This window comes from Nicotiana sylvestris, chromosome 1, assembly GCF_000393655.2.
Source record: "Nicotiana sylvestris chromosome 1, ASM39365v2, whole genome shotgun sequence".
In the NCBI taxonomy this organism is placed as follows: Eukaryota; Viridiplantae; Streptophyta; class Magnoliopsida; order Solanales; family Solanaceae; genus Nicotiana; species Nicotiana sylvestris.
In genome coordinates this window covers 99,453,316-99,479,774 of record NC_091057.1, presented here as the reverse complement: position 1 = coordinate 99,479,774, position 26,459 = coordinate 99,453,316, and the positions used below count along the sequence as shown (strand labels likewise).

The 26,459-nt window shown below is 38.7% G+C and overlaps 2 protein-coding genes across 4 annotated transcripts; one reads left to right on the top strand and one right to left on the bottom strand.

Annotated features, from left to right (window-relative positions):
- Positions 1 to 11,986: 11,986 nt before the first annotated feature.
- Positions 11,987 to 12,397, bottom strand: LOC138872571 (serine/threonine-protein phosphatase 7 long form homolog). The gene has a single exon (XM_070150841.1). It carries the CDS (start codon positions 12,395 to 12,397, stop codon positions 11,987 to 11,989), a length of 411 nt encoding a protein of 136 aa, XP_070006942.1.
- Positions 12,398 to 21,201: 8,804 nt separating this feature from the next.
- LOC104238497 (uncharacterized) lies at positions 21,202 to 26,225 on the top strand. 3 transcript variants are annotated; one of them, XM_009792864.2, is made up of 5 exons: positions 21,202 to 21,388; positions 22,165 to 22,857; positions 22,947 to 23,147; positions 25,322 to 25,412; positions 25,706 to 26,225. In XM_009792864.2, the coding sequence occupies exons 2-4, from the start codon at positions 22,186 to 22,188 to the stop codon at positions 25,340 to 25,342; spliced, it is 894 nt and encodes a 297-aa protein (XP_009791166.1). In that variant the 5' UTR covers positions 21,202 to 21,388; positions 22,165 to 22,185; the 3' UTR covers positions 25,343 to 25,412; positions 25,706 to 26,225. The 3 variants fall into 3 exon arrangements, with proteins under 3 accessions (XP_009791166.1, XP_009791168.1, XP_070022128.1); XM_009792866.2 differs by having other exon boundaries at positions 21,250 to 21,388; positions 25,681 to 26,225; XM_070166027.1 differs by lacking the exon at positions 21,202 to 21,388 and adding an exon at positions 21,453 to 21,516 and having other exon boundaries at positions 25,706 to 25,972.
- Positions 26,226 to 26,459: the final 234 nt, after the last annotated feature.

The window sequence follows — 26,459 nt, the reverse complement described above, 5'->3', positions numbered from 1 at the left end:
GATGGTCCTGTACTCACTCAATTGCCTGTAGACGATGTATTTACTCGAAATTTGGCAGATGCGCAGAGTCAGGAAGATAATAGTGATTATGACAATAATGCCGATGAGTCTGGAGATGACACACCCTTCCGTGATGAGGGTGAAAACGAGGAGGAAGAGAATGTTGAACCTGATTTGATGAGGGAGCATGCTCCACCTCCCATTAGACCAAGAGAGTATGAGTCCCACGTGTCGTTTCATTCAAGGCATATTCCCTACCTTGATCATTTGCCAAGTATGCCGTATGTAGATGCCCTTACAAGGGATATTGACAAAATTTGAACAATAATGTAGGATGAATCCAGACTAGCGGTGCTGTCAAAGGGCATGCTTTTACCTGATAAGGCGCACCTAAGCAGGGCGGTGAAAATGTACAGCATAAAAGAGTGTCGTGAGATGACTGTATATGAGTCATCTCTGGATATATACAAGGTTGTTTGTTGTAGATGGTTTACGGGTTGTAACTGGATACTGCGTGCGATATAGAAGAAAACAAATATGTGGAAAGTGGGTAAACACATTAGCACCCACAATTGTGAAATGGACACATTCACTAGGAATCACTTCAACTTGGATGTTGACTTGATTTCTATTTCCACACATTGAAGTGTCCATAAGTTACAAAATCAAAGAGTATATTACATCCATCCACCAGGAATATGGGTGTACTATTACCAAAATAAAGGCATATCTCGGGCGCAAATGTGCATTTGAAATTATTTATGGTGACTGGGATAAGTCATTTGCATCTCTACCTAGGTACATGGATGCATTGCAACACTATAACCACGGGACTATTGTTGAATGGAAGCTTGAGTAGAGTGCATGAATACCAGAATATATACTTAGATACGTGTTCTGGGCATTTAAACCAGCAATTGATGGTTTTGTGCATTGCCGCCTAATAATATCCATAGACGATACTCATGTCTATGGAAAGTATGATATTAAGCCGTTGATCGCCATTGTAGTAGATGCCAATGGACAAATATTTCTCCTAGCTTTTGCCATCTATGCCAATGAAAGCCAAGAGACGTGGACGCTATTTTTGAACTACTTAAAGGAGCACATTGTCAAACAATGTTTAGGTATTTATCTAATATCTGATTGGCATGGGGGTATATTAAGTTCTGTAGAGCATTTTCCTGAATGGAAGGAACCGTATGCATACCACCGTTACTATGTGAGGCACCTGCAGGCCAATTTCCAGAAGAAATATCCCAACAAGGACTTACATGATTTAATGTGGATGGCTATAACTGATCACTAGGAGTGCAAATTCAGGAGGCACATGGAATCAATCCGGCAGGAATACGAAAGAGCCTATCATTGGATGCAACATGAGCTTCACAAGTGGACATTGCATGCGGATGGTGGAAGACGATGGGGAACCCTGACTACAAATGTGTCGGAGTCTTTCAACGGGTTATTGAATTCTGTACGTGGATTGCTTGTCACTGCCATGGTGTGGATGTCATTCAAATAGATGGCAGAGAGGTTTGTTGAAAGGCATAGAGGTGCATTGGAATTAATGGAGAGGGTATTAAATTTATGTCAATACCAAAGAAAAGATTTGTGAAATACAGGAGGCGAGCATATTGGCATTCATTTTTATAGTAACGCAATGAGCAAAATATTTTTGAAGTTCGCACCGCTATCCATCAAAACTGAGGAAATAATATACACACTATAAATGACGCCAGCAGGTTGTGTTCTTGTAGGAAATGGTCCATCTACCACATGCAGTGTTCACATGCCATCAAGTGCTTTCAACATACAGGTTTAGGGCCAACCAACTATGGTAATAAGCAATACATTGTTGTTGCATACTTAAACACATATAGTGGGCAGTTACAACCAGTGGGTGCTGAGCATTATTGGTCGCCGAAACCATTTAAAATGGTGCGTAACAAGGACTATTTGTGTAAGCTACAAGTGCAAAAAAGAACGCGTATACAGAACCAAATGGATGTTGGTGATATCGTTTATGCGCGTAAATATGGCATATGCTCGCAAATAGGACAAGACCATTATAAATGTCCTTCAACTGGTTTGGGTGGCTGTGGTAATCCAGCTCCTGGGGGAAGTTCATCTAATATGCCCAACTATCAATGACACACGTAGTGTTTTATTTTCATAATGTGTTCTATAATAAGTATATGTACTTGTTTATCTTGCAGAATGTATGAAAGAAAATTATGTTTCTATTGTTGTTATATCTTTTTGATATTTAACACTAATACTTCAGTACAACAATCTAACAAAAATCCATTTAAACAACCAAAAAAATTGTCATTCGCCACTATCGTTGCGGTCTAGCACTATTTCATTGTCAATGTCATTAACTTCTTCATCAACATTGTGTATGCACCCTTCGGGACTAAGGGCATCGTAATTTAGGCTCCAGTAGACTCACATTTCTCTCATTTCATCGCTATCATCAAGAAGATCACTTGCCTGATTTCTACAACAATATGGGACACCTACGTCCAACGTCTGTGGTAGGAACTTAGGTAGTCCCTCCCACTCTACAACTGTTGGGAAAACAGGATAATCATTGTCTCTATGAAATTTACCATTTTCTAATATATCCCAGTATTGATCCTCCGTTCCTCTCAAGAAGTTAAGATCATCCATTGCATGATGAACAGCAAGTGCATTTTCCATCTCTAGAATCTCCTTCATCAAATGCCTAATCACTTCTGGTTCATCTTTGTGTGTGTTTGTTTGGAAGGCTACAGACAGTGCTTGTGGCACAACAAGCCCATGCCTACGACACAGTACTTCGTAATCACATCATTTTGAGTAAAAGGAACCCATTGTAGTTTTTCTCCACAAATTTGCATACCTTCAGTCTTTGTAGAATGCGCTTCGCCCTCAATAATGTGCCCTGCGACTTTGAGATCAGTGTGTATATTGATAAGTTAATTTTCCAAGGTACATATAACACCATACCACTTGTCATCACTCAAGCCAATGTAGCAACGTAGAATATTTTTTCAAGGTGGGGATCGATAGTGTTAAGACGTGAACCATGGGGATCTGTTGAACTACCTTCACCCTTTTGCCTCTTTTTGAACCACTTGTTAAATGTTAGTGGCTTTTTGTAATAGATGTTGTAATGTTTATTCAAAAGGTCTTTGAGATACATATGACTTGGTTCAGTTTAAGAAGCTTTCTTATACCCGAAATAATGATTAGCACGCGAAGCATAGCGCGGTTATATACCATGTTATGTGTATTGTTTTTTCGATCTGATAAAGCTGTCGTTCTGCCAAAGCTATCTTCTGGAAAAGCTATCTTATGGAAAAGCTATATTGTACCGTAAAGAATTATTAGCACGCGAAGTATAGCGCGGTTACATACCACGTTATGTGTATTATCTTGTCAACCTGATAAAGTTGTCATTCTACAAAAGCTGCTCGCCTGGAAAAGATGTATTGTACCGTAAAGAATCATTAGCACGCGGAGCATAGCACGGTTACATACCATGTTATGTGTGTTGCCTTGCCTATAAATAACTAGCGCATTTTAGTTATTATCTGCGCTTAACCAAAACAAATAGCAACACTTTTCATAAAAGCAAGGTTTTTTTTCATTAACAAATGTCTGGACGCAATGACCAACCAATATGCTATTGTGGAAAACGCTATATGATGAACTCATGTTGGTCCAATGGTCATGTTGGGTGCATATGTTGGATGTGTGTAAACAGGTTTGGAGGCAATGACGGAAATTATTACGATTTTAAGGAATGGTATGATTAACCCATTGAGTAGGAATGCTACAAAAAATCTTTGCAGTATATTTGGAATATAAACTGTGAGTACCGACACCGTGAGTTTGAAATGAAACAAAAAATTACGAAATTGCAGGAGAAACTAAAAGAGGCGGAAGAAGAAAAAAAAAACTGAAAGAGAAATTTAAGTGGTTGGAGCAGAGAATACTAGGCGGTAGTGACTAATCAATGACATGTATGTGTTGAGTGTAGTATTTTATCTTTATGTTTTTCGTGTCTTGTATTTTCATTTGTTGTACTGAATTTAAATTATGTTAAGTTGCTATGTGTGATGACCCAAAAGGCCATCTTCTATTTTAGAACTCGATTTCGTGTTCTGAGACCTTAAAAACCTCATTTTATCTCTCCTACATTTGCATGCGCAGTCCGGGCATGCTTCCGGAAAGCTTTTATATGAAAAATTGATGAAATAATAATTTTTGGCCTAAAAAGTTAATTTTTGTTGACGTCGGTCAACGTTTTAGGTAAAAGGACCAATACCCGTATTCTGACGATCCCGGTGGATCCGTAGTAAAATATGGGACCTGGGTGTATGCCCGGAATCGAATTTTGAGATCCCTAACCCGAGAAATGAATTTTTGATGAAAACTGTAAAACTGGAATTTTAAAGGTTTTAAGAACTTGGTTAATATTTATCTCATTGGTATCGGGTCCGTATTTTGGTTTTGGAGCCCGATACAGGTCTGATATGATATTTATACACTATCTGTGAAATTTGATGAGAAACAGAACCGATTTGACGTGATTCGGACCTTTGGTTGAGAAAATAGAAGTGTTGAAACTATCTTGAAAAATTCATGCAATTTGGTGTTAAATTCATAGTTTTGGGTGTTATTTTGGTGATGTGATCGCACGAGCAAGTTCGTATGATGTTTTAAGACTTGTTTGCATGTTTGGTTTAGAGCCTCGAGGAATCGGGTGAGTTTTGGATAGGCTACAAAGTGATTTGGACTTTAGAGAAATTGCTGGTATGCTTCAGATATGCAGACTTCCAATTGCGAGGTATGGCTCGCAAATGCGAGCCTCGCATTTGCAAAGCAGGCGAGGGTACTGGGTAGTTCGCATTTGCGAAGAATAGGCCGTATTTGTGGAAGTCCAGTTTCCCATTTGCGACTGGAACTTTGCATTTGCGGTGGCAGCAGAAATGCGAGGAGTTCGCATTTGCGAGCTTCACAAATGCGAAGCTTAGGTCGCAAATGCGGTATTTGTAGGTACTAAGTTTAGACTTAGACGGGATTTTTCATTCATTCTCCCATTTTTCAAAACCTAAACCTCAATAGGCGATTTTCCAAAGGCTATTTCTTCCCCAAATCATAGGTAAATAATTCTTAACTCATTTATTTCAATCTTTTACATCTTTTACAATATTTCATCCTAGAATCTACGGTTTTTCATGGTGGAATTGGGGATTTTTGGATAGAACTTAAGAATTTCGAAATTTAGGGATTTAGACCTCAAATTGAGGTCGGGTTCCAAAACCAATTGTATATCCGGGCTCGAGGGTGAATGGATAATCGGGTTTTGGTCCGAATTTTGGATTTGACCCAGCGGGTCCAGGGTCGGTTTTTGACTTTTGGGGAAAATGTTGGAAAACCTATAATTATGCATTGGAATTGATTTCTTTAGTGATAATTGATGTTATTAAGTTAGTTATGACTAGATACGAGTGGATTGGAGGTGGAATCTAGAGGAAAAGCGGTAATTGAGCTTTGAATTGGCCATTGGATTGAGGTAAGTGTTGTGTCTAACTTCGACCTGAGGGATTAGGGATCCCTGACTTAATTTCTATGTGAAAATCCATGTGTGTGGCATATCGGTAAGGTGAAGAGTACCTATGCGCTGCCAAATTATATGTTTAACATGTTCCTTTCCCCATTCCTAATATATTATTTTCCTGTCTTAACTACTACATGTTTATTGGTGCTTCTTGTTAGATGTTGTTTTCTTTATGGAAGGTATTAATTGTTCTGTAGTACATTGTATCACATTATTGGTTTAAGTTGGTTTATCGGTATTTCATAGTACATTTTGGATGGTCTCACTGTGTAGTATTAATTGATGAAGTTTCATAATTGTAAAGATTTCCGTTTGCTTTGGTTTGAGGCATAAATGTTGTGGAGGGTTTTGAGCTAAATTGTGAAGTACTTGTTCTTATTGTGTGATTGGTACTAATATGGTGGGATCAGGTTGCACGCCGCAACAGGAGGAATAAGGGTGGTATATTGAGGAGGAATAACGGTGAAAGGTGATTATCTGGTGGGATCGGGTTGCGTGCCGCAACAGGAGTAATAAGGGTGGACATGTGGGATCGGGTTGCACGCCGTAACAGGAGGAATAAGGGTGATATATTGAGGAGCAATAAGGGTGGACTGGTAGGATCGAGTTGCACACCACAATAGGAGTAATAAGGGTGGATGTTCACATTGTTACTGATTATATGGTGGGATCGGGATGCGTGCCGCATCATTTTGTTGTTTATGTATTCTTCTTCTAATGTGATTCTATTCTGTAGCATTGTAACTATCTTAAAGATTGTTAATAGCTGAGTATTGGCAAGATAATTGAGTTCCGTATTTATTTACCACAAGTTACTGTTCTATTTCGTTCCGTACTTCCTTTTGCTTTATTATTAACTGTATGTTGGTTATATATTATAAATGCCCCGTCGTAGCCTCGTTAGTACCTCTTCGAGGTTAGGCTCGACACTTACCAGTACATGGGGTCGGTTGTACTGATATTGTACTCTGTACTTTCTGTGCAGATTTTGGAGCTAGTTGTGGCTGATCGAGAGGTTGGTTGTGACACTATGTTAGTGTTGTAGTATTAAAACAACGAAGAACTAGAGAAATAAGAACATAATGCATATATAATGTAAACAATAAAAATAGTTTTCATTATTTATTGATTGTCATATGTACATAAAATCAAAAAAAATCAATGTTTCCCACATCCTTTATGCTTTAAAGCAGCCCCTAGCCTCACGCGCATCTCATCCCGCCCGGAAACACTATCAGGATCATCCTCATTACGATGCCTCTTTATCGGAAGATGATCTACAGCATGATCGTCAGTAAGGCTGGCAGGCTCGGTAGAAAGGGTCGTCAGTGCAGCAGTAACCTACAGAATAATGACATATATATTAGTATATGAAATATATTATAGTAAAGTAAGGGTTGATTGCATAAAAATAATTTAAAATGTCTTATCACGGCCGCAGCGGGCTCCTGAATATACTCATCCATCTCAGGTATGTAAGTGTCGCACTTATTAGCCTCTGCGACGGGCGAGGATGATGGCTTCAAAAAAAAATGCTTTAGATATTTATGACTAATCAATGATATAAACACAAAAATTAAGTAATAGTAATACAAACTAACTAAGTCCTGTGGAAGATCCTCAGCATCCCTCAGTGGTGAGCCATAACTAAGTCAGCGTACACTATACACATCTCGTATCGGACAAGCATTAGAAATTGTAGATGCCTCTAGAAGGTCAGGAAAATACGCATCCCAGTCATGTGAGGTAAAGGTCGTGCCCGCGATCAACAATGGAGCTGACGGAGTCACCTATGAAGTCCCTGGAGTAAGCCCCAGGCTAAATGGTGGGATATTGCTAGGATCAGGGTGGTCACCCGACTGATCAACTCCAACATCCTCAACAGGTGCCTCAACACCCCCTTGCTAGGGACTACCTCCTCCCCGACCCCCACCTCATCGCCGACCTCCACGACCTCGTGGCACACCTCTACCACATCGACTATGCTCAGGCTACCCTACTGGCTCTCGATGGTACTGCTCTGGCCATATAATCAGTCATGTATGCTCAGCGCTCACTATCCCGGGCTCGCTGCAATGTCCGGGCAACCAAATTTGTAACCTGTCGGCCATAGTCGTGCAACGCGGCCACTCCCTCGCCGGCATGTTGCTGCATCTGCAATCCCAACTAGTCGAACATATGTAGTCCAATAACCTGCACAACATGTAAAATATTGATTGCAAAACGGTAATGTTAACGTTATTACTAAATATTAATTAAACAGTAATGTTACCAAATAACATACCAGCGCCTCATGCCTCCCGGCGTATGGAACGAACCGACCGCCAGTGCGATGAACGAGATTCCCGACGATAAGTAGGGTAATGCTGCGGTACCAACCAATATACGCATGCACATCATCCATAAGATGGGCTGGAAGGGGTGGTGTAATCAGTTCATGCCGTTGGTCCCAACTCTCGATCTGCGCATCTAGCCATGCCTCATATGCCTGGTCAACCTTCGAGCGATCATCCCGCTGGTAATGAGTCCTAACCCAAGCAGGCAGTGGAGGTACATGTTGTGGTCGACCAAACTAGCAAAGAACTCGTTCGGTGGCATGATGCTCGACAATATGGAGACATACCAATGGGACAAAAGATCTCCACATAACTCATCGGTTGAGCAATAATCGGGCAAATTAGCTATAAGTGCATTGCTGTAGGGAGTCCAAATGAACTATCATGTAAAAATAGGAACCGTGAGTATACGCAACACATATAAATCCAGGCCAAGTAAACTTAAGTATAGAATTACATGTGCGTCCTTCAGCAAATCTAACAAATCTCTACAATACGGGAGATTATGTCGAGCCTCATACTCATGTCTGTATCCCCGCCTCTCAACCCACCTCCTAGCCAAAAGGAGAAACGGTGGAGGTGGTACATCCTGAGCTATGGGTGGTAGAGGAGGCCGAAACTGCAGGAACCACTTCCAGGCCCAAACCTAATATACAATTTGGACGTAAAATTTAAGGTATATGTTTATGATATATGTTATAATGAAGAGAGTATTTGTCTATATTTTCACCTGCAGTAGCGTCATAAACTCTGCAACATCTCGTTGGGTGCCCATGCATGCCCGGCACATCTGCCGGTACAAGTAACCAAGAACAGCAACACCCAGCTGTACTAAGGTAAATCATCTAGCAGCTATGATGAAGAAATATCAAGCTGACTAGGTTTCCCGAAGTGTTCGGGAACAATATGCCTCCAAACATAAGCAGTAGCAGTGACCTCGTGTACCACCTAATATGAAGCTCTGGTGTATCATGATCAATGTCATCATGGATGGCCTCTAAATATTGCCGGATTGGCATCAATAAAATACCGTACTTCCTTTTGCTTTATTATATACTGTATGCTCGTTATATATTGTAAATGCCCAGCTGTAGCCTCGTCAGTACCTCGTCGAGGTTAGGCTCGGCACTTACCAGTACATGGGGCAGGTTGTACTGATACTACACTCTGCACTTTCTGTGTAGATTTTGGAGCTGGTTATGGCTGATCGAGAGGTTGGTTATAGGCATTCATCTCGGAGACCTAAGGTAGTCCTGCAGGCGTCCATAGGCCCTAGTGTCCCCTCCTATGTTTCACATTCCTATTTTATCTTCTTTTGAGACAGATGTACTTTTCTTTTAGATTAATACTTGTAGATGTTCTTAGTATGTTCGTGGATTGTGACACTAGTTTCTGGGCAGTAAGAGCTTCGATATTGTTAATAGTATATGGATAACCGGCTTATTATGTACTTATGTATTTTTTCAGTGTGATTTAGCTTTGTTAATTTTAATTATAAAATATAAAGGAAAAAGGTGAATAGAACTCTAACGTTGGTTTTCCTAGCGAGTGCGATGTTAGGTGCTATTACGGTCCCGACGGCGGGAAATTCGGGTTGTGACACTATGTTTGTGTTGTAGTATTAAAACAACGAAGAACCAGAGAAATAAGAACATAATGCACATATAATGTAAACAATCAAAATTTATTGATTGTCATATGTACATAAAATCAAAATAAAATATCAATGTGTCCTACATCGTTTATGCTTTAAAGAAGCCCCTAACCTCAGGCGCATCCCATTCCGCCCGGAAACACTATCAGGATCATCCTCATCACGATGCCTCTTTATAGGAGGATGATCTGCAACATGATCGTTAGTAAGGCTGGCAGGATCGGTAGAAGGGGTCGTCAGTGCAACAGTAACCTACATAATAATGACATATATTAGTATATGAAATATATAATAGTAAAGTAAGGGTTGATTGCATAAAAATAATTAAAATGTCTTACCACGGTCGCAGCGAGCTCCTGAATATATTCATCCGTATCAGGTATGTGAGTGTAGCACCTACTGGCCTATGCAACGGGCGAGGATGATGGCTTAAAAAAATATGCTTTAGATATTTATGACTAATCAATGAGATAAATACAAAAATTAAGTAATAGTAATACAAACTAACCAAGTCATGTGGAAGATCCTCAGCATACCTCGGTGGTGAGCCATAACTAAGTCAGCGCCCACTATCCACATCTTGTACCGGACGAGCATTAGAAACCGTTGATGCCTCTAGATGGTCAGGAAAATATGCATCCCGGTCATGTGAGGTAAAGGTCGTGCCTGCGATCAACAATGGAGCTAACGGGGTCACCTATGAAGTCCCTGGAGTAAGCCCCAGGCTAAATGACGGGATATTGCTAGGATTAGGGTAGTCACCTGGCTGATCAACTCCAACATCCTCAACAAGTTCCTCAACTCCCCCTTGTTGGAGACCACCTCATCGCCGACCACCACGACCTCGTGGGACACCCCTACCTTGTGGGACAGCCCTACCTCGTGGCACACCCCCGCCTTGTGGCACACCTCTGTCACATTGACCACACTCAGGCTGCATTGCTGACCCCCGATGGTATTGCTCTGACCATATAATCAGTCTCGTGTGCTAAGCGCTCACTATCCTGGGCTCGCTGCAATGTCCGGGCAGCCAAATTTGTAACTTGCCGGCCATAGTTGTGCAAAGCGGCCGCTCCCTCGCTGGTATGCTGCAGCATCTACTCCCAACTGGTGGAACATATGTAGTCCAATAACCTACACAACATGTAAAATATTAATTGCAATACGGTAATATTAGCGTTATTACTAAGTATTCATTAAACGGTAATGTTATCAAATAACATACCAGCGCCTCATGCCTCCCAACGTATGGAACGAACCGACTGCCAGCACGATGAACGGGATTCCCGACAATAAGTAGGGTAATGTTGTGGTACCAGCCAATATATGCATGCTCATCATCCATAAGATGGGCTGGAGGGGGTGGTGGAATCAGGTCATGTCACTGGTCCCAACTCTCGATCTGCGCCTCTAGCCATGCCTCATATGCCTGGTCAACCTTCGAACGATCATCCCGCTGGTAATGAGTCCTAACCTAAGCGGGCAGTAGAGGTACATACTGCGGTCGACCAAAATGGCGAAGGACTCGCTTGGTGGCATGATGCTCGACAATATTGAGACATACCAACGGGACGAAAGAGCTCCACATAACTTGCCTAGTCGAGCAATAATCAGGTAAACCAGCTATAAGTGCGTCGTTGTAGGGCGTCCAAATGAACTATCACGTAAAAACAGGAACTGTGATTATACGCAACACATATAAATCCATGCCAAGTAAACTTAAGTATAGAATTACATGTGCTTTCTCCAGCAAATTTAACAATTCTCTGCAATACAGGAGATTATGTCGAGCCTCATACTCGCGTCTGTATCCCCGCCTCTCAACCCGCCTCCTAGACAAAGGGAGAAACGGTGGAGGTGGTACATCTTAAGCTATGGGTGGTGGAGGTGGTTGAAACTGTAGGAACCGCTCCCAGGCCCAAACCTAATATATAATTTGGACGTAAAATTTAAGGTATATTTTTATGATATATGTTATAATGAAGAGAGTATTTGTCTATGTTTTAACCTATAGTAGCGGCATAAACCCAGCAACATCTCGCTAGGTGCCCATGCATGCACGGCACATCTTCCGGCACAAGTAACCAAGAACAGCAGCACCCAGCTGTATTGAGGTAAATCATCTAGCAGCTCAAGATGATGAAGAAATCTCAAGCTGACTAGGTTTCCCAAAGTGTTCGGGAACAATACGCCTCCAAACATAAGTAGCAACAGCGACATCGTGTACCACCTAATATGAAGCTCCGGTGTATCATGATCAATGTCATCATGGATGGCCTCCAAATATTGTCGGATGGGCGTCAACAAAATACGACTAGCCCCGACCAATGCACCCTCATCCTCTGGCCGGAAACCAATGAGCCGCTGTAAAGTCTCCAGGTACTAAGCTCCCGTATAATCTCTCATGCCTCGCGACAAAGCAACATCAAGTCCATCAACCAGTAGCCCATAAAGGACCTCCACGCCCTGCAGCATGATAGTGGCCTCACCAATGGGCAAATGGAATGTGTGCGTCTCTGGTCGCCACTGCTCTATCAAAGCAGTGAGCAACGACCAATCCAGCTGCAGCCGACCGATCTCAATGATCCTATAAAAGCATGTATCCTGCAGGAGTCTGATTACACGGGGATGGAGCTGATGTTCATTAAAAAGGTCCCAGACATCGTCTATCCTCCTAGAATGTAAAGTCTGGGCCAATAACTCCCCCTCCCATATGTAGGAAGACTTATGCTCGGCCTGTAGCAATAGTAGCTCTAGGGAGGCAGGTCCGGGATGCAAAGGCGGAACCTCCATGACGACTACTGTAAATTGAACAAAATTAATTATATTATTTTTCTTTTCCACTGCTTAAATATATTGCAATACTTTGAATATTAAATTTTATTCGATATTTTTACTTTATTGTTAATTAGGTTGATACATTTTCAATATTATACTTTTATTTTTTATACGTTACTTTAATATGTTAGTTTTATTATTTTATATGTTCTTTAATTATTCACTTATTTTTTACTACACATGATTTAATTATTAAATATTCATATTTTGGTTCTGGATATAATATTTGAGGCCCAGTAGCATCAATGTATCCTGAATTCTTATGTTCATGATGAGAATTTTTTTTCGATTTTTCACTCAACAGGTCTGTTATTTTATATGTTAGTTTTATTATTTAATATGTTAGTTTATTATTGTATATCTTAGTTTTATTATTTAATATGTTTGTTTGTTATTTACTTATTTTTTACTATACTAAAATTAAATAATTAATTTTCATAATTATACAAGATTTAATTATTAAATAATTATATTTTGGTCCCGGACACAATATTTGAGGCCCAGTAGCACCAATGTTATCCTGAATTTTTATGCTCTTACGTTTGTTGCCTATAATTGGAGATAATTTGTGTTTGAATATCAGCTTTTTGACGTATTTTTGGGAATAAGAGATACTTAAATGATTCATTTCTATAACTACAAGGATACTACGCTAAAGGGCACTAAGTTTTACTACACTAAAAGGTCGAGTACTCCTAAAAGGTCACTACATTACAAATATGAACACTACATTAGGCCACAAGATACCATTATAGGGTACTAAAGTAAAAAATTATCTAGTTTACTAGTCTTTTAGTAAATTAGTAATCTAAACTAGATAAAAATAACAAATCAATTTAATCACAAAATAATCAAGAAATTACATATACCACCGTAAAAAGTAACTACTTAACGTTTTTTTAAGAACTAATAACAATTTCTGTATTTTGAAAATTATTTTAGCACAATAATACTATAGTCCGAATAAAAAACAACAAATTAGTTAAATCGCAAAACAAGCACAAAATAACATAGAGCACATAAAGAATAACTAATATGCATTTTTATACAAATTTTATCAAAAACTAAATTGGAATACCTCAGTTTAATAGGAAAGACGAAGAATTTGTAATTTTGAGCTGAAACAACCAACAACGTCCGAGAGAACTCCTTAGCTAGCATGTGGCACCGAGAATCTTTACTTTATGTGGGATGGGTGGGCTCCACTCAAGCTTTTAGTGTTTAAAAATAGAGGGGAGGGGTGTCAGATCGTTTTTTTAATTGGGGGGGGGGGGCGTTCTGTTTTGGGGGAAGGGAAGGGGACGACTATATTTTTATATATAGCTTTCCCGCTTTTTTTAATTCAAATATAGCGTCTTTTTACATATTTGGGTAACTAATTTTTTTTCCACACATTTCGGTCACTTGAGTTAAAATGAACCATATTTTGGTTCCGGACAGAGAGACACATGACGCAAAATGTGTTGTATAACATACTACTAGTGAGGGTCAGCCCGGACTAAGCCCGGCCCAATGGCTATTTAGGGTTGTGTCAATATTTTTTAAATGTCACTGACTTTTAAATTTAAATTCGCCATGTTGGTTTTGTATATAGTGATAGATTTATTCCTTTGAGGCTACTTACACCTACTCATAAGCAGAGGCGGAGTCATGTTTACAAGCTTATGATCGGGATCCTAATCTTTAAATTACTAGGTTCTAAATTAATAACTTTTACATATTTAATAAAAATTATAAGACGAATACATGAGTTGAACCAAAGCTACTGGGTCCGGCCGAACCCGTAGCCGATAATGTGGCTCCGCCTCTGCTCATAAGTCATAACTAAAGCGGAAGTTAACTCTTTATACTTCTTCCGTTCACTTTTAGTTGTCCATTTTTAATTTTGCATTTTCTTTAAGAAAAAATAAATGAAGTATATATTTTACAAGTTTATCCATAATAATTATAATATTTTATAAAGTACTGGCAAATGATTATCTGGGGAATAAATAATTAATGGTAAGGGTAAAACAAGAAAAAAAATTTGTCTTTCTCTTAATTTGCTAAAATTGATAAGTAAAAATAATAGTAATATATTTTTAGTATAATGAATGAAGCTAGTAATAATTAAGATAAGTCAGCAAAAGACATGATCGTACCTAACTTGATTTTCACAAAGTGGGCGAAACATATAGGGTCAACTTATATAAATCTTGAGAAACCAGAGTAAAGAGAGTTTATCTCTCTAGAAAACCAAACACACCTTATTCAAACAAACTTCCATCAACATCTAAAATCTTTTATGTTGATTACTAGACTCTGCAACATCCATGGAAAACTTCACAGAAACAAATAATTATGATTTAGCATCTACAGAACCACCAGATATAGGAGCTATGCAAATAGAAGATAAAAAATAAACTTCTCCAAAACCATCTTTTCTACAAACTGTAACTTCAAACAAACATCCACCAGAAATTCCTTTTATACAACAGAGCATGGAGCTACAACTTGACTTATCGGATGAAAGCCTCCACTACAGTACAGACGATGACATATTTATACCTATTACTACTGAGGATAAATGTCGTCTATACACTCCCTGGAAGTACTCTATTATGGTAAAAGTATTTGGTAGGAAAATACTGCACCAAATACTCCAAAATAAATTGTTGGCCTTATGGAACCCATCTGAGGACATTCATCTTATTGATCTAGGCTCTGATTTCTTCCTCATAAAGTTTCAAAAGGAAGAAAACATGCTTAAGGCATTACATGGAGGGCCATGGTTCGTTTTGAATCATTTCCTATTCGTTAGGCAATGGGAGCCAAAGTTCATAGCTTCAGCAACCCAACTCACATACTCAGCAATATGGGTCTGCCTACCAGAGCTCCCTACTGAGTTTTACGATGAACAAATCTTATATAAGGTGGGTTCAAAATTGGGACAGTTGTTAAAGGTGGATGCTTGCACGTCTTCTACAACTAGGGGCAAGTATGTAAGAATATGTATAGAGGTACCGTTAGAGAAGCCGTTAAAGTCGCATGTTCTTATAGGCCACCATAGACAGAGCTTGTTATATGAAGGACTAAACATACTATGCACAAGCTGTGGTCGACTTGGACATACGACAATAAGCTGTCTCTTTACACCACATACAACAAAGAATAATCTAAATCTAAACACTGCTACTACTCCATAGAAAGATACGGCCCAACAAACGGAGTGGAAAACAGTTAGTTTCCCAAAAAAATCGACGCAACATAACAACAATGGTAGAAATGCGGCGAACTTTAGGGCGGAGCTGGGAACGGTGGAGCAAGGGCAACACTGGGAAGCAGGCTCGTCGACTATCAAAATTGGGCCTCTGAAAGCCTACAAACAAGCAAGAGACAAGGCTGAACCAAACGTACTCAATAACAAGTTTCACAAGTTAGAGGACTTAGACAACATGGATTTGGACAATATTAAATTGAAAGGCCAAACCGAGAAAGACATTGACAATAAATTACCTACTACATCTAACCATCCCAATAGAAACATCCCCTCCTCACTAAAGTCCAAAGCAAATCAGATAATCCCAAACCAAATAATATCTCCAACACCAAATACCAATACTTATCCCCCTAGAACTCTACTCAACTCTCATGATCAACTCTAGCTAAATACACAAAATACGTTAACACAACTGTCTACACCCCATCATGAGCTAACCAAACCAATTCATAATACCTATAACCAGCCATTAGAAGACAACTCGACTCCAGTGCATGGCCAACAGGACTCAGTAGCAACCCACGTCAGTGGCAGCAATAGTGTATTACATGCTACAGTAGCCTATAATCCTAGCCAACCCCAACTCTAACAAAAACCAAATAATGACTTTTCATGTGATAACCTTAAGGGCCTTTCACTACAAACAAATCAGATCCTACTCAGTTAAATAAAGACTCTTTATTACTATCCATCGTAGAACAACAACCATCTTCTTTTGACCTTATTAAATTTGTACCTTCTACTGCACAACTAAACAAAGATGCATAGACCAACACTCTCACAAAATACAAACCCTGTTGTACTGAGAAACTGGAACAACAATCAACTCTTTTTTCTTCCTCGACTACGTATGAAGGACCTCAGCTTCCACATATCAACACCCCACTGATATACACGTCTTAGGCAAACACAATGGATCTTCCTCTAGAGTATTGGGTAGAGATGGGATTACAGGGGTATGCTCTTGTGTTTACAATGGAATTGAACAATCAGGAGATTGTCCTTCTTGTGCAGAAGCCATCGCATCTGGAAGAGATAGTTACGGAGGGAATGAGACTAGGGATGGAGGGGTATGCTCAACAACAATGGTACAACACACAAATACCCCTCTTACTGGATCATCAGGCTTCAAGTTCGAATCCCCAGCAGTGGAGTTACCCCATGTACTTACAAATACCAGTTCCAGCCACGACAAACCTACTGCCCTTTTACCCACCACATCACATGGGGCAGATTTATGCACCATGATTCCAGCATCTCCACTCTTTCAATCCTCTCTCCCCATATACCAGTCCAATGAGTCCTCTCGAGACACAGTCTCCCCCAGACAGTCCACGTAGTCCACCACCATCTCCCAACAAACTAGATGTGCAAACAAGGGAGGAGTTAGCAGAAATAATAGCGGAAATTAGGGAGACAAGGACAGAGTTCTTATGGTTAAAAGGGATACATCTTTACAATCTAAAGGAGCAATTTGCAAAAAAATTCATCCTAAAGTGTCCACCAGAGATGATCTCATGCAATATGAACTTCCGTGTCACAACGAATTAAGAGGCAGGGAAATACTCGATGGTGATAATTCCAACTCTTCATCAGCTCCCACCACTGATGGATTCGCAGGACCGGATGTCATCAACGTTTCTCAACCCGTTGATGCCTACTCCAACAGTCACACAAACAATGCCCTATAGTATGAATATAATAGTTTGAAACTATAGAGGATCCCATAACCCGGAGTTTAGGAGGCAGTTTAGATCCCTACTAGACAACTATAGGCCAGTCCTAGCAATACTGCTTGAAACGCACATGCAGGACCATGAAGGACTTAGACATGATTTTGGATTCACTAATATGGCATAAGTGTCTGCAAATGGGCTTGAAGGAGGGTTAGTTGTAGTATGGAATGAGGCTGCAATTGGTGTTGAGGAGCTGAGGGTAACTGAGCAAGAAATTCATTGCCTCGTCCAGGTAGGTCCCACTAACCTTAAATGGATATTATCTGCTATATATGCTAAGAATTTATGCCATACACGAAATGAACTTTGGGAGAGTCTTATGGATTTGCATGATAATCTTAAGTACCCTTGGCTAATTGGAGGAGGCTTTAATGATATTTTATATGCTAATGAAAAATTTGGGGGGCTTCCTGTTAATATTAGTATGGCTGACAAATTTTTTAATTGTATTAACTACTGTAATTTAATAGATTTAGGGTTTAAAAGTAGTAGATTTACTTGGACTAATAAAAGAAAAAAGAGGCATACAATACTAGAAAGACTAGATAGATTTTTGGCTAATTATGAATGGCTCAATCTATACCCTGAGGCTACAGTGCAATATTTACCCCGTACTTATTCTGATCACTGTCCGTTATTACTTAGCTTAGACAATAGGAAACAACCACCTAGAAATATTTTCAGATTTGAAACTATTTGGGTATCACACCCACAATTCCATCAATTAGTTCAAACTGCTTGGCATGATAAGTCACCAATCTTAGAAACTATTACAAATTTTCAGAAGGTCCTCATAGATTGGAACCATACTACTTTTGGAAACATTTATAGTCGGAAGAGGAAAATACTAGCTCGACTTGCTGGAATCCAGTCTTCTGTACACTACCCCACTAGCTATTTCCTTCAAAATTTAGAAGTACAATTGAATAATGAATTTAGTAATATACTTAGGTTAGAGGAGGACTTTTGGAAGCTTAAGTCAAGAGTGACTTGGCTTAATGAAGGAAACGTTAATACAAAATTCTTCCATATGTCTACGTTGTAAAGAAGTAGGAGAAATATAATAACCTCTCTTAAAGATTCAGTTGGAAATTGGTTTTATGACCACCAAGCTATTCAGGATCACATACTCTCTTATTATAAAAAAAAATTTACAACTGACCACAATCAGTCTACTAATATTACTTTTAATTCAAATTTCAGTTCAGTTAGTAAGATGAATACTCAAATTCTACAAACACCTCTTGAGGATATTGAAATTGATCGTGCTATGTTTAGCTTTGGTCCTTACAAAGCATCGGGGTCGGATGGACTTCATCCTTTCTTTTATCAAAAGTTTTGGCCTGATGTCAGTAGTAAGGTTAGGCAATTTTGCCATGATATTTTTGAATCAAATGTAATAACTCATTCACTCAATTAGACTTACATATGCCTTGTTCCAAAGGTAAGGCAGGCTCAATCAATTCACCAGTTTAGGCCTATCAGTCTGTGTAATACTACTTATAAACTAATTACAAAAATACTTGTCAGTCGTCTTAAGCCTATTATTTCTTTGATAATAGGGCCAACACAAACTAGTTTTTAACAAGGAAAACGTGCTGCTGACAATGCAATAATAGTACAAGAAGCAATTAATCAGTTAGCAAAAATAAAAGGAAATAATAGTTACATGTTACTCAAATTAGACCTGGAAAAAGCGTTTGATAGGTTGGAATGGTCGTTTATTAGGAAAACTCTTCAATATTTCAATATCCTACCAAATACTACTAAGCTTATCATGTACTGTGTCACTACAACTTTCACTTCAATTCTTATCAATGGATCACATACAGAATTTTTTTGCCCATCGAGGGGCATTAAACAGGGTGATCCTTTATCACCATACTTATTTATAATGTGTATGGAGATGTTCTCGCGTAGTATTACTTTGTCTGTAGACTATCTTCAATGGCAACCACTTAGTAGCAAGAAAGGGTCCATTCACATCTATTCTTCGCTAATGATATAATTCTTTTTTCAAGAATTACTACTAAAAGTTGTAATGCAATCATAGATGTGATTAATCATTTTAGTAAACATTCAGGCCAAAGAATAAATTTTGAGAAATCAAAATTATTCTTTTCAAAAAATAGCACGAATAGTGACAAGATATTAGCTATAGACTGTTTCCATATTAAGGAAGGAACAAATTTTGGACGCTATTTAGGTTTTCCAATGTTTCACACACGTCAAAAAAAGGCGGACCTTCAATTTCTGTTAGATAACTTTAAAGTTAAATTAGCAGGATGGAAAACTAAGTTTCTTACAATGGCAGGACGATCTACTCTTATCAAATCTACTCTTAATAACTTGCCAAATCATATTATGCAATATATTCACATTCCAGTGTCAATTATAAAAAAGATGGAACAATATCAACGAAATTTTTTATGGGGATCTACAACAACAAGAAAAAAGATTCACCTCGTTAAATGGGAAACGATAACCCAGCCAATTGAAAAGGGAGGTTTAGGTATTCAAAGTCTTCAGCAAAAGAATACTGCTTTGCTAGGTAGTTTAGCATGGAGGGCATTTCATTCGAATCAAAGTCTTTGGGCCAAAGTTTTAATTAATAAATATGTTCCTTTAAGTTTCGCCACCAATCACTCCACTATTTTGCGTAACATAGTAAAAGGTTGGAAATCTTGCCAAATAGGATTGCAGTGGCAAATTGGTACAGAAAAGCATATAAAGTTCTGGGATGATACGTGGTTAAAGCCTGACCTTACTGTTCGTTCGTTAATAAGTGGCCCTTTACCAAGTGCTCATCTTAATAATAATATAAGTTCAATATACAAGGGCAATAGTTGGAACTGGAATAACCTCCCTTTCCAATTCCCGGAGAAATTAAAAAATATAATTGAGACCACTTATATATCTAAGTACAAGTGCGAAGCTGACCATATCTTCTGGGCATTAACTAGGGATGGGAAATTTACGATAAATTCAATCTATAAAGCCCTTCACAATGATCTTAATAATGACCATAATACTAATGTCCAATTCAAATGAATTTGGGACCTGCCAATACATCCAAAAATCAAATATTTTATTTGGTTACTTAACCACAACACGGTACAAACCTTGCAATACCTACATCATCGTAACATCACTGATAATGCAGATTGCTCTTACTGTCACAAAGAAGAAGAATCCTTAAATCATTTGTTCCTTACATGTACGAATACAAAAAATTTCTGGAATACGCTAGGCATGAGGAGTTATATAAATAGTCTGATAACTTATAGCACACCCCAGGAGTGGTTAATTCCGCTACTAAATTATAGTCAAAAGAAATTTTCCTATAATTTAAATAGGCGCACTTACCTTCCATTAAGTCTTTGGAATATTTGGATAACTAGAAACAAAAAAATGTACGAGGGCAAGCATGATCTCATTAATAAAAATTTCACCACGCAACAAGCAACTGAATTCTGTTATCTAGCCGCCTCATCACATAAAATACAAAAAAAATATTAGAGTACCATTAAAATGGATACCTCCGGAACCTAACATATACAAATTAAATACGGACGCAGCACACTCACCACACACTTGTATAAATCTTGTCATTTTTCAAGTCGAACCAGACCGTTAATTTGTTGAACTATTTAATGGAATTTATAGTCGACCTCTTTTAGATATGACTGTGCCTATAGTGTTTGTCATTAATCCAGAAGACAATGCCAGCAGTACATTAACTTGAGTTGTCCAGTTCTCGTGTTAGGTTCATTCTGAGACAGCCCAACCCTAAAACGATTTCAGTACTCCCAAAATAACCCTAACGACCCCAAGCTCAACCCGTATTCTCTGCTTCAGTCTCTAAAATATCTACAGTATACCCGTACCCAAACCCTACCACTTTCAGGTATCACCTTATAGCCAAATTTCTCCCAATTTCAACGGCTACTGGTAAGTTTTTCTTATAGCTAAATCCCCATCTTTAAACGCGAAAATCATCTAATTGTACTATCCAATTGCTTTCTCAACATCTTATTGTTCTTTTCCAATTTGCTTAATTCCTTATGTAACCTTCTGGTGTGAGTTTTTAAAATTGCTGGTTGCTCCATTCTCGTGCTTCTTTTTTCCTTTTCTTTTGTTCGTTGAAAACTATCTTGAGCATTCTGTGCGCTAATCTATATTTGCCCTTTTTCTTTTGTTGAAATTTGGACCTTTTCCATTAGTATTATCTTGCAGAACTAAAATTAACGGCTTAGTGTTGCCTTACAACCTATGACATAGGCAATTCTTGATATTGAGGCTAATTTTGCATCAATCTTCCTGTTCAAAATCTTCTCATGTAACAAGATCTTTTATAGGATAAAATAGCTTATTGAAGTTCTGGGCTAAAGCTGCTTTTGAGTTTATAATACTGCTCTCTAATGTTTTTTCAGTTATGTTATTGAATTCCGTGCGGCTGTTTTTTAACCTTTCTGAGCCAAATGTTTGTTTTGCCTTATCATAACACCATTAAACTTGGGATTAGAATCCGTGGCAGGATCTGCACTAATTGAACTTGTTTAATTGGTGGCTGGAACCTTTATTGATCTATTGATGTGTGTGTCATTGGAAGAGTCTCTCCTTGGTTAGCTAAAAGCTATCTTGAGAAGTTCAGGGTTGTTTTTAATTTAATTTTGTAGTTTGAATATCATAATTTTTCTGATGCAGTTGGTTTGCATTTGTTGCAGAGTTAAAGATTTGGGTAGGAAATGGATATCGAAGTTGATCATTATGCTGTTTTGGATTTACCCTCGGGAGAGGAAGGAGCCAAACTTTCTGAGAAAGACATATCTAAAGCCTATAAGAAGAAGGCATTAGAGTTGCATCCAGACAAGAGGCCTGATGACCCAAATGCTCACTTGAACTTTCAAAAGCTGAAGACTTCATACGAGGTTCTCAAGGATGAGAAAGCTAGGAAGTTATTTGATGATCTACTTCGTGTGAAACGTGAGAAGATCCAACGCCAATCACAACAAGATTCAAAGCGTAGAAAGATGATGTCAGATCTTGATGCAAGAGAACGTGCTGCTTTTGCACCTGATGCCAGCGCTCTAGCTCGACAAGAGGAGGAGCAAATTGCTAGAAAGCTTAAAGAGGAAATTGCTCGAATTCGTGCAATGCATTCAAAGAAGGTGCCTACTGCTACAGATCCTTCACAGAAAGAGACACATGCAAGGGCAAAGGCGAGTACAGAAGGCAAGGGGAGTAGTGTGGACAAGGAAAAGGTGCTTAAGGTATCTTGGGAGAAGATTGGTGAAGATTATACTGCCCAAAGATTGAGAGAGTTATTTAGTGAGTTTGGTGAGGTTGAAGATGTAGTAATCAAGAGTTCTAAGAAGAAAGGCTCCGCTCTTGTTGTCATGTCTTCCAAGGACGCAGCTGTGAGTACTTCATGAAATTGAGTATTGATTTTAATCGTTCATCTCTTTAGTTAGTAGCACCTCACTAACGGGTTTTTTCTCTTTTTCAGAAAGCTGTTTGTGGAAATGTCTTGGGGGATCTATCAAATCCTCTCTTAATTGTGCCTCTTCAGCCAACAGTTCAACCCACAATGCCATCTCCATTTTTTAACGCTGAGAAAGATAGAGAACCTGAGGGCCCAAGTTTGAGTAATCTTGTAGGTGCTGGATACCAGAAATTTGAAGACTCAGTATTAGAAAAAATGAGAAAGGTATGAACTGCTTCAAACTCAGTATTAGACTCTGTATTATATGAATATTCTATCTGAACTTTTTTCATTAATTTTACCTTAAGTCGAAAATCCTTCTACATATGCAACTTGGACTGAGAAATCAATAGTGGTAAACTGTTACAAAGTTTTTGAAGTAATTCCAAGTGAGCTTCCAGCTAAAGTAGTTCTTTGATCTGTGGCATAAAATCTTTGGGAAGTTCTCTGACTCAGGTATCTTAAATTCTATTAGAAAATACGTAGTATGTATGAATTTTTTCTGCTGAGGAAATCTGATAGGGTTTGACTTTGCTAAGTGATAGAGGAAGTATTATTATGTCTATTCAACATAAGGCGCCGGGTAGATCGTAAGTTGCCGGGGTATGAATTCGATTCTAAGTCGGAGAATGCCCATGAATAGTCTTATTACAGAATCTGCAGTTCTAAAAGTAGCCCTAGACAGGTCATTGCTAAGAGGAGAGCAAGGACTTTCTTGTTAATGAGGTGCTTTCATCGTATTATAATGGTTATTCCAACATAAGAGCAGACGGAACTCCCAATCTCAGAGTGAATTAACCGTCTCACTATCACCTTAGTTTACTAGACTTTGGTGAATTGTCTAATTACCTTCACTCCGCTTTTAGTATGTTCGTTTTAACTCTTCAGTAGCTGCATAGACTTTAGGAAAATCTGATTCTGCTATGAGTTGCTACAGAGACTAGACTGCTGCAAAGTTTGATGATGACATCTTTATCTTTCTAATTTGTCAACTAGCGGCTTGCTAATCCAACTAGGTATAACCTGTCCATTTACTATTCTTCTGACTTTCTTCAGTCAACCACACGATAGGGAGAGATTTCAAATAAGGGAAGGCTGAAGTGTTCGGGAATGAGTAATGACGAAGAGAAGATGAGACACTTTGGCACCCAGGAGTTTGAATTAGATTTGACATGATTTGAAATAGAAATTTTTCTAGCATTTTTTTGTTTGACTGTTGAAAAGAAAGAGGTAATATCACCGAAATATTACTCCGAATTTCCTTTTCTACTTTATCCTAAAGTTGCGGTTAGAAGCTGAAGTAAAATGATTATAGGTCAAAATAAGGTTTAGCACCACCATATGAGAACTATTGTTTATTAGCTAAAGTATCCAAAACAAAGAGGAACTTACTATCTACAGAAAGATTTAAGCTATGCTCGAGAATAGGACCAAGTCGGATGGGAGTTTTGATGTCTCATTGGAGCAAAAATGGTTGTCTAGGTGATATTTAGATGACTGCTAACAGTGCCGCTTCTGTGTAGTGGGTAATAACAGTGTCTCCTCATTATGATCAATATCTATATGCTTGGGTACTAGTGTGTTTTGCCTCTCTGCCCTTCCAGGGTAGGGGTAAGGCTGCGTACATCCTACCCTCCCCAGACCCCACTTGTGGGACCACACTGGGTTGTTGTTGTTGTTGGGTACTAGTGTGTTTGTGACGTCAAAGTTGGAGACAGAACTGGGACCATCCATTTCTTCCACTCCAGGAAACTAGGATTGGTTATCTTCTTGTGGACCATCCAATTCATGTGTTCATTAAACAACTATGTGAGATGACGTGGAAAGCTTCTTGTGTTGGTCCTTCCACTGTGGATTTATCACGTGGAGTTAGTAACATTAAAACAACTATGTGAGGTGACAATTTCCTGATTATGTTGTGCATTATGTGCTTGATGTCCGTAGGGCATTGGTTCAACGGCAATGATAGTACAACGTAGAATGTGTGGTAGGGTCAAGTCTTGTGTTCGAATCCTAGTCGGTGAACCAATTCTGGAATTGAATCGGAGAGCAGAGGGCCAAGACCTATTATCCACCAAGTTTTGATAATGAAAACAATAGTATATTCGTAATAAAGAATGTATTATGTGCTCGAATGCTCATTGCTAGTACGTTTGGAGGGTTTACAGGTGTGCGAATGGATTGAAACACAACCTAATCAGAGTTTCTTATTTCTATATGTCCTTTCTTGAATTGTTACTGCTACTATTACAAAATGCTCCATTTTCCTCTTCTTTTACTATTACTCGTCTCTTGTTACCTCTATATCTCCAAAAAAAAATAAAATATCAGTGCTTCTTCACCCATCATACAAGTAAGCTTTAGGAATTTTCTTACAAATACGGTTTTACTAATCACAGGCTGCTCAAAGGAAGAAATAGCATGCTGAAACTTCATCAAGTTCAAGTGCTGACATGTTAAGATTTCTAGGTTGCCTCAGTTAAAGAAGAGGTAGGAATTTGATAGTATTTTATCTTGTTCATATGGTTATATATATATTTTATGCAGTATGCGGGGTATCAATCGAGTTCTGATGGATAGTTTCTTCCAAATTAACGTGCAAGGAAAGCTAGGTTTTATCCTCGAGAAACAGCTCTAGTTTTTTATACTAGGGAATGCCATCTTGAAGTGGCTGTGTCAGTGTTATGCTAAGTTTCATTTTGCCGGTCTCTCTGAATTTGGTTTGTTGTCTGACATGTATTTCGTTGAGAATGTACAGTGAGATTCTCGTATTGCTGTTACAGGATTGGGTAGAGGAGACATTTCCCTTCACGTAGTCCAATGCGTGGTATATTGTGTACGTGGTGTCTGCAGTAGAATCACATAAGTTCGGCGATGGATTCATCACATATTTTTTCGGAAAAGTTGCAATATATGCCAAGACGATGGATGAGAGGCTAAATTGAGGCAGTGTTGACTGTACTGTATATTAATATCATTTGTGGATGTCTGCTATTTAGATCATTGCCACCTTTTTTTTCAGTTCGATGAGAAAGATTTCTTGATCTTAACTGAAGTCGGGCATGGCGACTACCGGATTAATGGTCTTCCATAGAGCTTCTCGTTGCTGTTATTCATCTTTTCGTAGCATAAAAGCTTAATCTGCTTAATTGTAAGCACCATTTTTTATTTAACTTACAGAAACTAGTAAGAATGCCACACGTCCCTCAGTTGAAACTTTTTGAGTTCAACTTGTATAAAGGCCAAATACATGCACATACCATTAAATTTGGCCCAATTTTTCATTTTGGTACTTTTAACTCAGTCTAGTTCCATTTTGGCCTTCCAACCCTATTTTTTTGGTTCCACTTTGACACAAAAAATTTTCTCCCCGGTAAAAATGCAGCGCGTGCAAATACCTAGTTGCTTGCACAAACCCCCCCCCCCCCCCCCCCGCCCCGCGCAAAAAAATATATATTTTTTTTTATATATTTTCAGTAATAACTACGGGTTCAACTAAACTCATAACTTTCTTTGCGGAGTAAAAATTTGTATGTA